The sequence below is a fragment of the Salvia splendens genome, unplaced genomic scaffold, assembly GCF_004379255.2.
Source record: "Salvia splendens isolate huo1 unplaced genomic scaffold, SspV2 ctg751, whole genome shotgun sequence".
In the NCBI taxonomy this organism is placed as follows: domain Eukaryota; kingdom Viridiplantae; phylum Streptophyta; class Magnoliopsida; order Lamiales; family Lamiaceae; genus Salvia; species Salvia splendens.
The window spans coordinates 1-16,141 of record NW_024599424.1 but is presented as its reverse complement, the minus strand read 5'-3'; the positions used below and the strand labels follow the sequence as shown (position 1 = coordinate 16,141).

The following is a 16,141-nucleotide window of genomic DNA, read 5'->3' as shown; positions in this document are numbered from 1 at the left end:
TGTTCGGCAACACACTCCGCTACCCTACGAGATGGCGTTACGGCTATACAAAGGACTATACAAAGGACTATTCTATTGTCCAGGGTTGCTAAAGTTGAGCCACCTATTCACAAAATCCTCGTGAAGCCGAGTTCGGGCGTTCTCGGCAGCTGAAGAATAAGCAGGTCGACGAGATGCTCCGATCGACCTACCGCCTCTTCTCTGAGCCCGGGAAGCCCTAGCACCTCGGCGGCGAAGAGTCTCTTCACGAAGCATTTGCCGATCTTGCTCACTCATAACCACAGCTCCTCTGCGAACTTCAGTCCGTCCTCGACTTGACGTCTCTGGTTGTCCCTGAGTTCGTTGCTGACTTGGAATAGGGTTTTGAGCAAGTGAATCAGAGGTTTGAGCTGGAGTACTAGCATCTGTTGGCGGGAAATGCCTGAGGAATCTCTCAATTGAGGGACGCCGGGAAAGAACTATGTCGTACCGAGAAGCCCAGCGCCGCAATGATTTCACGACTTGTTGGCAAGCCGAGCTCTCCAGCGCATTGTTCCTCCGGAGTACATGATATTCCTCCCACAGTTCGTCAACTCGTTCCTGAACTTCAGAGATGGTCATTCCCCCACGCCTGCAGATGAAATCCTCATACGCAGTCCTCTCAGCGACGGCAGTGTTCAGCTCGGCCTCCAGATCCTTCTTTTCGGACTCTAAGTCCTTATTGTCGGCCTCCAGCTTCACTAAACAAGCCAAGAGTTCGTCATTCTTCACCTGGTCAGCTATGGCTCTTTTCTCAGCTTCGTCTAAAGCCGAAGAGTACAGCCGCTTCCAGTGAAGTACCTCCAGCTCCTTAAGAGTTCAGAATATAAAGCAGCTATGTCAGTTCGGCATTTCAGATTACTGAGCAGGTAGTAAACCACAACAGGAGTAAAAGAGAGTACGAAAGGCTATACGAAGACACAAGAGCAGAAAGAAGAATTTTTTCATTCATAAGAAAATTTTTTTTCTACACAAGGGCTTCAAAGCCGTTTTACAAGAAGGAAGAAACTAAACTAAGAGAAGGGAGACGAAATCATACTTCGCCAGCTTCGTCTCCGCCTTCTCGGTGAGGTTCAGCTTCCTTCTCCTTGTCTGCTTCAGCTTCAGCCTCGGACTCCCTGCTCTCCCCAGCCTGCTCGGCGCCACCATAGCCGATCTGCCGCGCCTCCTGCTCGGCCTGCTCATCACCGACCAGCTGCTCAAGCTGCTCGGTCTCACCCTCTCCGTGGAAAATTGGAGCGGCTGAAACTGACCCTATGGAGGCAAAGATAGCCTCCATATTCTCATCGCGGTCAGCTCGGCAACTACGAACTTGGTCCGCAGAAAGCAGGACCGAGGACGAAGCAAGCTCCTCAAGCACCGGCAGACTCTGGAGCCGAGCTGCTATCTCCCGGCCGTACAGCGGCAGGACGACTTCAGGCCCCTGCTCGGCTTTATCGGTCATCAGTTTCAGAAGATCACCGACAAAGGCCGAGAATTGGTTGCTCAGAAAGAGTTTCTCCACGAAAGCACGGAGACCCTCTCCTTGGGCAACCACGACGGCAGCATCCCTCCGCTTCGTCTGCTCTCGCTGGATGATGAGCTGGTTTTGGCAAACTGAGCTTCATCCTGGGCCGAGATCCTAGCAGCTCTGGCCTTCTCAAAGTTGGCCTCAGCCTGTTCGGCCCGATGACAAGCAGCCGCCAACTTCCTCTGCATCTCAGCATAGTCATTGGACGCTTTGGAGAGTTCGACGGCGACGAGCTTGGAGAGCATATCGTTCCTCTGAAAATGGATAAAGAAAAAAGTCAACAGAGGGCACCAAAAATACAGGAAAGAAGCAAAGCCAAAGAATCAAGAAGACAATTCACCTCGGCGAAGTCCGTGGCCATGCAAAGGCTCACAGACATTTTCCGAAGGGGCCCATGACGATGTCTCTCTCCGACGCTCTTGGGGGCTTCTGGGCCTTCCCTTCCCCTTTGCCGAAGTCGACTCGGCTTCTTCGGATCCGAAGAGGTTTTTTGCCTCTTCGGAGTCCTCTCGGCATCAGACGCCGAGCTGGTGGTTTTCGGCCTCTCCGGCTCCTTGGACTCCGAAGATTTGCGGCTCAGCTTGTTCAATATGTTCACTACCGAAAAACAAGGAAACAAGGTTAGTTTTCGCCGCTAAAGCAGTAAGGCATAAAAAAGAAATCCTCACCCTCAGTCTCTTCGTCCGAAGACGAGATATTGAACACGAGGTCGCCCTTGACGAGAGTTTCCGAGTATTGTTTCCTAATCATAGGAATCTTATTGAGCTCGCCCTCGAGCTCGGCCAACGGTTCTAACCGAGGATGGGGAATCACGGACTTCGGCCTCTCCAAGGAAAGCCCGGAGCCGAAGTCCTATTATAAAAAAAGAAACGGTTTTGCCATTTCGGCCACTTGGTTTTGCAGAAGGCCCTAAAAGGCTGTAAGGGATCAAGTAAAACCAAGATCCCTTCCTTTTAAACTGGAAAAAATTAAGGATTGCCCGCAGAGACAGATCCTTATCTAGCCTACGGAGTTCGGCAGCAAAAGCCGACAAGTGCCTCCAAGAATTCGGAGTCACCTGACCTAAAGGGAGTTGAAAAAAATCAAGAAGCTCTACAAAAGGTGGGGGAAGAGGGAAACGAAGCCCGCATTCTAAGCAGGCTTCGTAAACGGTGGCATAACCCCCCGGCGGGTCGTTAGCCCTATGATCATCGTCGGGAACCACCGCCTTCCCCCCGGGAAGAAGATATTTTTCGTGTAGAGATATCACGGTGTCCTTACTCAAGACGCTGTGAAAGTATTCTACAGTCTTCTCCCCGGACTCTTTCCGGCTAGAAGACCCCTTGCCCCTTTTCCCACCGCTACCTGACTCAGAAGAAGAAGAAGAAGAAGACATAGTTCTTACTCTTCGAAAGTCTGAAGAAATTCTGAAAAAATTCTTGAAAGCGGAAGGAAATTTTTTCGCAAAAGAGAGAGAATGCAGAAGAAGCAATAGCAAAAGTGTTCAACTGATGAAGAAAAGACGTATTTATCAGATTCGGAGAAGATTTCAAAATCATCGCACCGTTTCGAATCCCACCTTTTCAGGATTCAACGGCCGGATTTTACTGTCGCATTTAATGCAGTCACGCGCAAGGCACGTCCTCTAACGTCAGCCTCCCCCGTACCTTTATCCAGAATGCCGAAGTGACTCGCTTCGCCGAAGTGATTCACTTCGCTTTTCGGGGGGGTAGATGATGGAGTACGGACTAAACAAGCCCAATAGCAGTGACAGCCCATCAGCCCAAAGCCCAAGGAAGAGTATCAGTTCGGCATTACCAAAGAGTTCGGCCCCAGCCTACAGCTCGGTAAATGCCGACCAATCAAGCTCTACTCTCAGATCGGCAAAAACTGCTCGGCAATAGTTCAGCAGTTCGGTCTCAGTATTCGACCGAACTGGGAGATAGTGAACTCATGCAGAACCTCCACGACCTCCACTACACGATCTATTTAGTGGTGTCAACTCATGCAGGATCTCATGCAGGATAGTGGACCAAACAAAGAGATAGTGGACCCATGCAGGATCTCATGACCTCCACGACATCCACAACCATCATTAGTGGTGATGCAAGCCACGATCTTAGTTCAATGTATAAATAGAACTTAGATCAGATAGAAAAGGGTTAAGTTCTAAAGAAGTTCTCTAGAGATCAAATATCAAATAGCAAGTCTGTATTGTAAGCGGTAGAAAACAGATCAAGCAATACAACTCTGCCCTCTTTTCTTCCCGTGGACGTAGATTTACCTCAGTAAATCGAACCACGTAAATCTCTGTGTCGTGATCTGTATTTTCCAGCATTCATCACCATCAAAAATTCGCCCAACCATCAGTAGACGTATGAGATCATGTTTAAAGGATTTATATCAAATAGTGGAGATCATTTCTAAAGAAAAACAATGTATTTCAATTTTCAACGACCATTTTAGAAACGGAATGGACAATAATGACCTTTATCAGCATAAATGTGCAGAGATTTTAAAACCCAATCTCATTCTTCCATTTTTTAATCGCTAGATTGAGTATATGTTAATATTTTTAGTTATAATCATTCAGCTTGTACTATGAATAAAATAAAATATTGAGATATGCAAGAGATAGTAAAATCATCCAAAATTCATCCCAAAAGACTACTAGTATAAATATTGAGATATGCATAAGGTACGAATTTACGTTTAAGATTTAATACTGAATTATTTTTCAATTGAACCTCGTAACAATTCATTAAAATGTAAACACTTTTACCAAACATAGATTGTCCATTATCATGTACCAATGAAATCCTATATTGAAGCTAGGGATGTCAATTGGGCTAACCAGCTCGAGTTCAGGCCAATTCACTATGATTGTTCGGCTATTTGGGTGCTGATTAATCAAGTTATGAAATTTTCGAGTTATAAATTTTCGATCCTGACACTAAATCTTCAGGTTTCGAGTTAACACACGGGCTATTTGAGTTTAAAGTGATCTAATGTGTTACTTTCTAACCAATCCATTATTCTAACTTATAAAAAAATAGATGGTGGCAAATAGGAAAGTATTATCAAAGTGATCAAGAGAAAAAAAAATATAACAATTGAAAATTGAAACAAAATACATAAACATATCGCTAATTAGTAGCACACGTGAATCCAACACAATTAAATGAAAATCATGCATTTCAAAGGGGTTGAATGACATTCTTTTGTATACCCAAAAATAACTTCAAAGTAGTTGAAAAAGATAGTAAAGATAAACTCCATAGAGTTGAATGACATTCTTCTACATAAATAACTTTTGAAGCTTCAACCAAATGATTGTCTTCGGGAGAAAAAACGTAAAGCAGCATTAAATATGAGTAAATATTAATAACATCTATATTCAATATAACACTAACGTTCAATTTGAGAAAAATGACATAATAACCATATATATACTTAACATAAACATTGCATTTAATATTATGATTACCATATACACTTCAGGTAAGTATATAACCCAAAATTTTAATTATATTTTTATTTTAAATGTTTAACCCATGGGTCAGCCCACATAACCCACCCAAGCCAGCCCACATAACCCACCTTCCAAACAGGGTCAGCCCATGTAGCCCTATTTTATATATGAGTTGCAATTTTTTTAGTAGGTTATTCGAGTTGACCCGCAGGTTTCAGACTAGATTGACAAACCTAATTGAAGCATTCACACCCCCAAATTAAATCGACTAAATTTGAAGAGGTCTTTTTGATTTTCACAAACGAGCACATATTTACTGAACACAATTACAACATTTTAATTATAGTTTCAAAATAAAGTTGTAAATATTTTCCTCGGATTGGCCAAAACAACTTGGAAATTCGTTGGGACACAGCCCCAATGCAGAGTTAACCAAGTCTCGTAGAGACCAAATGAATATACGTGAAAATACATTTTAATCATTATTTAAAAGATACTTCAAAGAATAGTCCAAGACTCGTGTATGAAAAAAAGGTGAGAAAAAAACAAGATACATAGATGATTTGCCTCAGAGGTAGTGACAATTCAAAATATCAACATCCTCACTCTGGTAATATATTTATAGAAAATGCATCATTGGCAAACAATCTAACATCAACAAAAAATTCAATCTACAAATAAAAGAACTGATATGAACTTATTCTGTTACACAAGATGGAAGGAAATAAGGCCTCAGCTACGATGATTCATAGAAACAATCAAAGTTGTAAAACTCAATAATAAACAATGGTATGCATCATAGGCCATCCCATTCACAACATATACTACTAGAGTAATAGCTATAAACATTGTAATGCAAATTATCACACATTAACAGTAATCAAATTTGACAATTGAGCATCTGAGAGATTCCCATTAGACTAAGTCTATCATTACTCCAAAAGGAATTCTGATGTCCCTGTCTTTTCTATCATCACTTGCTTCCATCTTCATATCTAAATAAATCATCATATAATGATGAAAAACATAATTAATTTTGGCAGTAATTTGAATAAAAACTAGAGAATTTTAAGCATCAGAGAGATTCCCATTAGACTAGTCATCTTCACTCCAAAAGGAGTTCTGATGTCCCTGTCTTTTTTATCATCACCTGCTTCAAATTCATATAAATAAGAACATAATTTTATGATGTAAAATGAAAATATAAATGCAAATGCCTCAAAGCCTCAGCTGTGTAAGTTTTTTTCTTAATGAGGAATTCACTCAAAGTATATTTAACACCATCATCGGCGAAAGGGCATTCCAAGAAACATTCTCAATTTCTAGAAAAATAACTTCAAGCATAAAAAAAATGCATCAGAGATTCTGATTTCCGTGTAAAAGTATCAGCTTTCTCCAATTCGGAGTAAGATACGTTTTCAAAATCATCACTTGCATAAAACTTGATCAAATAAATACAAAAAGGATCTGAAATCGAAAACTAAGAAGATGATTTTTGAAGAAAGCAATTGACCAAGAATGAAAACAGCGAATCAAGGGTTTAGAAATTGGGAATTAGGGTTTATGATAAGACTACGAATTGAGGGGCCGTATATATAGATGATTCTTGAAATTACGGCGACTCGGTAGCTAGGGTTAGGCCCCCAAATTTGGGCTCTAAAAATGCAACCAAAATAAATTTGGCCCAATTTTTTTGTCCAAGTAAGTGTAAGTGTAACATTCAATATTTGAAACAAACAATTCACCTATATATAACTATTACTTTGCTTATTCCTTAGATTCCATCAAACATTTTCCATTTTACTACTTTAGTCAATTTCCTAAATATTCCGTATTGCATTTTGAATAACTAAAATAAATTTGGCCCAAATTTTTTGTCCAAGTAAGTGTAAGTGTAACATTCAATATTTGAAACAAACAATTCACCTATATATAACTATTACTTTGCTTATTCCTTAGATTCCATCACACATTTTCCATTTTACTACTTTAGTCAATTTCCTAAATATTCCGTATTGCATTTTGAATAACTAAAATAAATTTGGCCCAAATTTTTTGTCCAAGTAAGTGTAAGTGTAACATTCAATATTTGAAACAAACAATTCACCTATATATAACTATTACTTTGCTTATTCCTTAGATTCCATCAAACATTTTCCATTTTACTACTTTTGTCAATTTCCTAAATATTCCGTATTGCATTTTGAATAACTATACCGCCACTACCGTTTATATTCATATCAATCAACCCATTTTACAAACAATCAATTTTCGAAAGTCGTCCTATGATATGGTATTTGGGAATTAGAAATTTTCGATATATCCAGATTTTAATTGTGTGTGTTTGTAGGAATTAGGTAGGGAGGCTTGCAATGTTGGCCTTCTTAGCATTCATCATCCAGCACAACGTCACCGGAAAAGCGCCCTTCGACAACCTGCTGCTGCACCTTTCGGACCCATCAATGATACAGACATTCAAGAGCTAAAATCAATACTTAAAAGGATGTAAATTTTGTCTGGAATTTAAGCTGTTTATGTCTAAAATTTGATACATAGTGCTACATCTATTCCATTCTCACTCATCATCAATGAAAAAACTCCAACAAACACATGCACCTTCCTTTCAGTTTTAGCCAACACAATGTATTATCTCTGTATTCCTACAAAACTAAACCAATTCTCTATGCACCAATTTGTTCATAATCCTCTTTGCTTGATCAACTCAGCTACATGTATTATGCATATATTTTCTCAACTCCAGTAAACTCGAGCAAGCTGCGTACGATCCACACTTCGAGTCAATCACTGCATTAGTTTGGAGGCTGCAAAAAATGACAAGTACTTTGCATCAAGTTTGCTAGCTAAAAGTTAGTTACAATTTGAAAATTTGTTACACATATCAAAAAATCGAGACGTGCTCACCTGAGGATAAGAGTGATCGTTTAGCATGGAAATGGCGCACGAGCCAGCTGCAGGAACCAAACTAGGAGGGAAGTTGTTGCAGACAGATCTTGGAAGGTCGAAATTCCCGTTTATCTGGTAGTCCAAGCTACTCAGTTGAAAATTTGCATCCTTTCCGGTCTCCATCATGTCGGGAAAACTTAAATTTCCGAACGAACTATAGGGATATTGATCGCCAAGAGGAAGCCTCAACTGAGCAGAATATGTGTAATCATCAACTGTCAAGCCCTCCTCTAGTCTCTCAGTTTTCATCTGTCTTGAATTCTCAAGCTCCTGTTCTTTCACATCAGCAAAGTAACCCGAGCACGTTGGGAAGGATGCATCTCTCGAGCATTCCATATCTCTGATGACACAAATTGAAATGAAGTTACCTCAATACAAGTCATAAACATGGATATATGTGAAAAAACAAAGATAAGCTTACCGGCTTCCCAAGAACTGGGGTTCCCCCGGTAGCATCATATGTTGAGCCTCTCCACCAGGAAGCCACGACTGGTTCGTGCAGTCCTGATCACTGGTTGTTGCTAAGGGAAAAAGCATGGCGTTTGGGAACTGCGGTTTGGGAAGGTCTTGCTCGTAAACTCTGCCAAAGTCTCCACACACCTGGCTTGTGCAATCAAACTGAATGAGTGGTTCCTTAAAAAACTTCTCCTGTTGAAGGAAAATGATATCAGTAAGCTTATATTCATCACGGTTAGCCTACATGCTTTGCGTTTGCGCCTACTGTTTCGACTCTATTTGACCTTGTGTTTTGATTGAGCTTCAACTTATTGAAATGGCCCATAAAGTCTACTTAGGTACCTTAGTTACTTGAGTCCTGTTCAGCGATTCCCGGAGAGAATCTTCCATCTGATTCAGGTGTTCGACGTCTTCAATAGTGTCAGGATTACTCCACCATCTGAATACAAATGAAACACTTCAGTTCAAATATCTACAAGCAATTCAGCTTGGAATGGAAATCATAGACATAGATTTGAATCATGATTTTTGAGAAGATACACATCACTGCTTAGTTTATGAACCAAAAGACCTGAGATTTTTTACCTTACTCTTTCACGTGCTTCATCGAGTTGAAGTTGAAGAGACATTACTCGGTTTTGCATTTCCTATCAATTATTAGAACACATTAGGCATTTCAAGAGTTCGATCAACTCGACTCTCATATGGCTTATGGCTAGTGAGTGTACCTCAATAGACGGAGTACTGCCAAACGAAAATCAGAAAACGAAAAAAACATCAGAAACTGCATAGGGCTTAAGCAGTTAAAATGGTCCACAGAGGGAATAGCTTACCTTGTATCAAGAAACTCTTCTATATCAACATCTTGGTCAAGCTTCTTAAAGTTTCTTTTTAAAGTCTATCACATAATAACATCTTCACTTACATTTCAAGAACAACATAAAGGTAAACAAGCATAGTTCACATTAAACTTACTTCAAGGCTCTCCAACCTCCTGTTTGAAATTCAGAACGAAAAGAGACCGTGTTATTATGACTGCCCTTTAAACGAATTGACAGAACCATGTGCTACAATTATCAGTACCTCTTTGCCCTCTCTTTAGGTGTAAGTTGCGCGTATTTTGCTATCATTTCATCGATGTTGCTGAAACCAAAAAGAAGACGAATCACGACATATCCATTCTAAAGCCAGTTCGATGGAATGTACACAAGAAACAGCAGGTTCCTGATTGTCTAAAAACATGCAGTCTCAGATACTACAAGACCTTATTCTTCAACATCAACCTTGTTACAGAGATTACAACGATAACGTATAAGCTACAAGCACTCTAGAGAAGAGGCTTTCCATGTATATCTCATTGCTCATGAACATGATCATGCAGAATAAACGAATGATAACCTCGTTTAAAGTCCAAACTATCGATGTAATTGATTGCTACCTTCGTTGGCCGCAGAATATAGATGGTTTCCCAGATGGAGAGAACATGATAAGTACAATGGGAATATCACATAAAACAGAAATTTCTTGGGCTTTTTTCAAGATTCCAGCCCTTCGTTTTCCATACGTAACCTGCCGGCTATTCAGAGTCTCCAATCTCTGAATCTTCAGCTTCACCCTTCCCATCCTACAACTTCAAACCAACAAATCCCTATGTCAACTTTCCAAATTCATACAATGAAACAGATTGAACTATTTCCATCTCCATTTAATGTATTGTCCTAAACCATTCATTGCTTTTGATAAAGTAAAAAACATCAAAATGGAGATCAACTTTACATGACTAAGAATCAAAATCACACATTTCCAGATTATAAAAAAGCAATCTTTCCTAATACTATATAACAACAAGCAATCACCTTGATGCACAACCCTCCAAACAAGTGCAAATTCCGAGATACAAATCCTGTATTTCACAAACAAGGGATTAAAAGTAGGAATCAGAAAATAAAGATTTGAATGTGAGGCAGTCCATCATTCGAAGATTGAAACCCCTTTTGGCATTGTGGCAACAATATGCAGAATAATGCAAATGGAAAATGACCTAAAAAATTGGATATCCAAATGAAGGGATGAATGATGTAAGCTGCAATATTGGGTTAAGGAAAATAAAAAAAGGAGAAAACGGGGGAAGGAGGAGGAGTGAATGATTTGAAGGGAGGGATGCAATGAGAGAGAGAAAGAGAAGGCTAAAGAGAAGGAGAAGGAGAGGGAGAAGGAAGGAGAAGCAGACAACAGGTTGTACTATGATTTCGGCAGTTAAAACGATAACCGAACCTGCCTTCACCAGATGCGCGTACGACCTAATATTTTTAATTTTTTATTTCATATTATAAAACCAAGTAAAAGAATATAAAATAATGTTTATTTTTGTTTTAAAAATTGATGGGAGTTAAACTACCCGACTACCAAGCATTTGGGCTGATTTCAGTGTCCAAAGATGTGTAGTCAGCCCAAATATTATTTTCTTTGATTTGATGGGCTTTTCTTTATGGCCCATTTGACATTATATTTAACACAACAATATATATTATGGCCCTATCACGATTCTAATATAATTCTTTAGTGGCACACCGTATTATATTATTATTTTTATTAGGTTGTTAATTTATTAACAACTTTATTATATTAATGTCATTTTTAAAATTATGAATCATTGTTTACGTTGTAATACAGTTATATCAATTTACAATTTAATTTAACCAATCAATATATGTTTTACATTGGAAAAGTTTCCTAAACATTTTTTATTCAATGATAAATACTTATAAGAATCATATTTTTATTTCCAAGAATCATATCTCCCAATAATATTTTTCATGATAGAGATCTGTGGTTTTCTTATATGCGTACGTATATAAGGAGAAGGCAAAGTGCTACTCAAAGTATTCTGGATTTATTAATCCAATTTTTGTCTACTCTACTAGAAATTGTTAATATAGAATGGGAAAGTAAATCGACTAGATAGATACCAAAATCTTGTTAGATTTTTGTTTAGTTTGAGCAAATGGGATTTGACTTTAGGTTGTTGATGGTGGTTTCCGGTATAGAGGCAACTTTCTCTTTAATTTATCATATATTCTTATCTTTCTTTTAGAAAGTGACAGCCTTTCATCTGCACTTTCTCCCTCAATGAGACTTATATCATCCACACGTAATTTATTTTCTTTCATTGTGCCTTTTTCTTGAGGCACTTTCATGCCACTTTTATAAAAGAGAAGAAGGAGTAAAATCTAATAAAAGTTGACATGGTTGACTTTCTTTGTGTAGTTATAATATTCCTTCTATTCCATAAAAATTACCACACATAAACATTGATATGAAAATTTTAGGCAATTTTGTGTAATGTATTGAACAGAGAGAAAAGATATTTGAATAGAATGATATAGGCCGTGCAATAAAACAATAGTTGTAATAAAGAGAAAAAAATAGTACTTCGTCCGTCCACTATTATTTGTCACTAATTTTCTTTTTAATCTGTCCACTAATACTTGTCATACTTACATTTTATTGCTTTAGGTAATGGACTTCACATTCCATTAATCTATTCATACTCATATTTTAGTATAAAACTAATACTCCTTCGGTCTCCTAATATAAACTTTTGAAATGACACGGATTTAATGCAAAATTGGTATATTAAGAGAGAGCTATAGAAAGAAAAATGTATTAGTAGAAAATGGATCTCATCTTATTAGAGACAAAAAAATTTCTTAAAATAGAAAGTTTTCCTTTTTAGGAGACGAACCAGAAGGAAAAGAGATTAAATTTTTAGGGGACAGGGGGTATATTAAGAACATCTTCAACCATTTACACCAAACTCAAACCCATTTTAGTATAATGTCACATTAAATATGATTTTACTCTAATCATTTACACCAAACTCAAACTTAAAAGAATATTTTCCATATTATGCCTTTTTTTACTTACAAAATTTGAAAAACCTTAGGGTTTAGTGTAAACCTAAAAATACGTATTTTTTTCTCAAAAATAAAAAATGGGATTGGTTTTTTAGTACTATTAGAGCTAAATACCTATCTTATTTTAGGTTTTAGTGCACCATTGGAGATGGTCTAAAATAAAATCCACTTTCCACTAACTTTTTCAATCAATTTTCATTATAGTATTTCTTACCATATGTGCTAAATCAAAGTTTGACAATCAATAACGAACAATGGTGTAGTTGAATGTATTAATGACAATTTACCATTTTCATAAATAGAAAGTTTGACATATTTTCTATGATAAACCGAAAAGAAATTTTTTGATAATTGTATGTAACAAACGATTATCACATGCATATCAGTCTTGCTGGATCTAATTCAAACATAAATTTCAGCCGTACAATAAATTAAAAAAGTCAAATCTAAAACATTCAGTATTTTGTGCACTTCGTATCATCTCTAAGTGAAACCTTAAATTATGGTCGTCACAAAAGCTTATTATAATTCAATATAATTCAACCAAAGCATTCAATATAATTTAATCGTATTTATTTTCAGACTGTTTTATTATAATTTTATAATAAAAAGTAACACACTTAATATCTCTTATTTTATTTATTTATTTATTATCTACTTTATTCTTTCATCTGTTTTATTATCTCACCATTTTATTAACTAAATACTCTTTCCTTAATCTGTTTGTTCAACAAAAATGCACCAATTACATAGGGAACTGATGAATACTATATTCACCTCGAATAATTTAATTAATCTGATTTGAAGTGGTCAATTTTTTATATATCCCTTGTAGTGGAATCAAATCAATCAGAAGTCCACTACCTTAAAAGCATTTCACTTCATTTTATTTTCATTTTTGAATAGTATTGACGTCACATACGTATAGCAAAGGAAAACAACGTTTCAATAAGAAAAATTCCTCCAAAATTTAACGGAAATGGATCCCCTGGTATGCACAACATAACTGCATTTCATTCATAAAGCATTGTGTTTTTGAAGCTCAAATTTAACAAGCTCAAATCTGAACTTTTAATCTTAGACATTACTACTCTACCAACTAATATACACAGTCTCTCCGATGATTTGGCAAAAAAGACTATCGACACTTTGTCTAATCTCAATTTAGGTGTTAATTAAAATCATTAACTATTCACAATAAATATTTAACATAAATTCCTAGGGGCCTCGTAATGTGGCGACACACACAAGTGATCTTCTCTATATAATTTTAGCGATTGCAAAGTGTTGTAGATTAATGTGTAATTTTAAAAGAATAAAATATAAAAAAGGAAATGAATACATCCCTATATATATATATATATATACACATATATATAGTCCCATTATAGCAAATCCACTCTTAAAGATCGAATTAGAGACCAAATTTGGGCCCTTAGATCATAAATTTGATGGATTAGATTAGATAATCAAGGGTTATTTTTCGCACTTCATTGCATACTCAATTTACTTCAATGCGGGGGTATTTATGTAATTTCATAATTAGGGTAAAAAATCAAAATCACCAAAAATTTACTCGTCCCGCTTACGAGTCTTCAGTTGTAAGCTTCTTCTCTCTCAAAACTTCTCCCACTAACCTAGCTAAAATCCGACGAAGAATCTTCATTTCCATTGGCCATCTCTGGCAAAAACGACTGAAATCGACGACATTCATCGACGATTCAGCACTTCGATCTATATGTTCAGCATTTAAATCGGTAGATTTAGCATCTACATCGAATCCACATATTCAAAATGGTTGATACTCGAAAAAGTTCGACCGAAAATTATGGCCTCCACTTGCGTTTTGGCCGATCTTCTGGTGAAGGTAATACACCTTTGAAGCTTTGCAAAGTTCTTAGTCTTAATTTACGTCATCTAATTCCTAACTTGGAAAATGATTTTTGTCAAAATAGTAGTAAAATATACTCGCAAGCAGCCGGGTAAATCAAAGATGGTCAAACAATCAAATTCGAAGCCCGATGCAAATGCTGGAAACAAAATTCCAGATCCAGAAGGTAAAACCTAGAAATTAAATTGGTAAAATGAAGAAATAAATTATCATAATGAGGTAGCAAAGTATTCCAAGTGAACTGTCTATAATTGTGGATGATATGTTGTATATTGATACAATGTTTCTTATGAATGGGTTTAGGGTTTTAGGATTAAACTTAACTGTTGTGTTGTTTCCACATAAAAATGAACTACATATTTTTTAATGAAGTAGTAAATTGATAAGATGAAGTAATAAATTATGATAATGAAGTAATATAAATGACATGTTTATACAGTAGGGTTTATGACTAAAATGAAGTAATAAATTACGATAATGAAGTGTTGTTCTTATTATATGAAGTATATGCACATAGTACTGTAGTAATGATATATTTTGATGGAGTAATATTATTATTATAAATTGAAATATTCTATTTCCTAAATTTTTTATTGTACTTCATTCTCACAGTTTATTACTTCATTCGTGTGGTCTGTTACTTCATTACATAGGTCTTCTTCCCCATATGTGCGAATCAGCATTATTATGGTATTTGCTTTTGCTTCAAAAGAAGTGAAATTGTTGTACTAGATAACTCTGGAAATGGCAACAACAATGATCTCACCATCAATTATGGTGACATTCCAGAGACGCTGGTTTGTATTCTTCTCATATGATTAAATTTTATTAGACTTACATATGAAATTGATACACAACTAAAAATAACATATATTTGTTCTATACATGCATAGATCATATTTTTGTCACTTCTTCACCCAAACTGGTCTTCACACACAGTGCAAGACAATATCCAATGCTAAAATACAAAGATTCAAAATGCCATGGAGAACTTATGATAATGTTGAAGATTGTGGAGTATTTCTAATGCGCCACATGGAAATATACAAGGGTGAGCGTGAAGGTTGCTGGAACTGTGGCTTAAAAAAAATCAAGTTTAGGTGTGCTCCAGAGCTTGAGGGCCAAATATTGCTCAGCGTTGATGTTAGCAAATAACAGCCATGAAAGCTTCAACAGAAAACACGTTACAGTAGCATACTACGAGGAGGAAAGAAAACACCATGTAATAGATGTTGAGAAAATGATTGCAGCATATTTAAAGAAGAAATGATGATTTTAGCATATTAAGTTTTGTAATACTCATACATTTATTTTGAGCAATTGAAAATAAAGTACCACGCTTTTTAATGTTGTTCATTATTAGCTTTAAATACTGCATTGGGTAATGGATATAGTTCATTGGGTAGTAAATTGGTAGAATGAAGTAACAAACTACATATTTGAAGTATCAGACTCTAATAATGAAGTAACATACTCTAATTATGAACTATATATAACCTCATGTGATGAGGTAATGCAAATGATCTGTTTTCATATTAACTATAACCTAGTTGCTGTGAAGTACTGAATTGCTATAATGAAATTATCTGTGTACTAAATGAAATAATGACATATTACTTTATTTCAATTAATAAACTAAACTATAGAACTTATAAAATATTTTCAGCCTCAACAATAAAAAAACATCATAATAAAGAACAACATAAGCCATTATAAAAACACTTTAGTCTATACTCTTTAAGATTGCAAAAAGTTTAAACAAATTCAAATTCAAAGTGTAAATGAAATAAGAAACTACGGGACTGAAGTACAGAACTTAAAGAATGAAGTACAGAACATATCCCACTGAAGTAATAAACAATTGAATAGAACTACTGGAATAGAACAGAACAACAACCTCAACATTGTTGTTTCCTCTTTTTCTTCTTCTTCTT

General features: G+C 36.4%; 1 protein-coding gene and 3 non-coding genes across 4 annotated transcripts; all 4 read right to left on the bottom strand.

Moving 5' to 3' along the window:
• Positions 1 to 5,873: 5,873 nt before the first annotated feature.
• LOC121791234 lies at positions 5,874 to 5,963 on the bottom strand. Its single transcript, XR_006048499.1, has one exon. It is a non-coding gene; the product is annotated as a small nucleolar RNA R44/J54/Z268 family (small nucleolar RNA).
• An 85-nt stretch (positions 5,964 to 6,048) lies between these two features.
• On the bottom strand, positions 6,049 to 6,136 carry LOC121791233. The gene has a single exon (XR_006048498.1). It is a non-coding gene; the product is annotated as a small nucleolar RNA R44/J54/Z268 family (small nucleolar RNA).
• Positions 6,137 to 6,200: 64 nt separating this feature from the next.
• On the bottom strand, positions 6,201 to 6,275 carry LOC121791232. The gene has a single exon (XR_006048497.1). It is a non-coding gene; the product is annotated as a small nucleolar RNA Z267 (small nucleolar RNA).
• A 1,257-nt stretch (positions 6,276 to 7,532) lies between these two features.
• LOC121791231 (agamous-like MADS-box protein AGL65) lies at positions 7,533 to 10,585 on the bottom strand. The gene is made up of 12 exons (XM_042189248.1): positions 10,441 to 10,585; positions 10,256 to 10,302; positions 9,838 to 10,029; positions 9,483 to 9,542; positions 9,375 to 9,393; positions 9,233 to 9,297; positions 9,128 to 9,143; positions 8,985 to 9,046; positions 8,742 to 8,838; positions 8,365 to 8,591; positions 7,902 to 8,283; positions 7,533 to 7,801 (listed from the first exon to the last, which is right to left on the bottom strand). The coding sequence occupies exons 3-12, from the start codon at positions 10,020 to 10,022 to the stop codon at positions 7,790 to 7,792; spliced, it is 1,125 nt and encodes a 374-aa protein (XP_042045182.1). The 5' UTR covers positions 10,023 to 10,029; positions 10,256 to 10,302; positions 10,441 to 10,585; the 3' UTR covers positions 7,533 to 7,789.
• Positions 10,586 to 16,141: the final 5,556 nt, after the last annotated feature.

What these genes read in the sequence shown, in the direction of transcription:
- LOC121791231 (XM_042189248.1), bottom strand. Translation starts at nt 10,022, where the DNA reads ATGGGAAGGGTGAAGCTGAAGATTCAGAGATTGGAGACTCTGAATAGC. An exon ending in ATATTCTGCGGCCAACGAAG is followed by an intron (nt 9,543 to 9,837) that starts GTAGCAATCAAT and finishes TTTTGGTTTCAG; the next exon opens with CAACATCGATGAAATGATAG. An exon ending in GAAGCACGTGAAAGAGTAAG is followed by an intron (nt 8,839 to 8,984) that starts GTAAAAAATCTC and finishes ATTTGTATTCAG; the next exon opens with ATGGTGGAGTAATCCTGACA.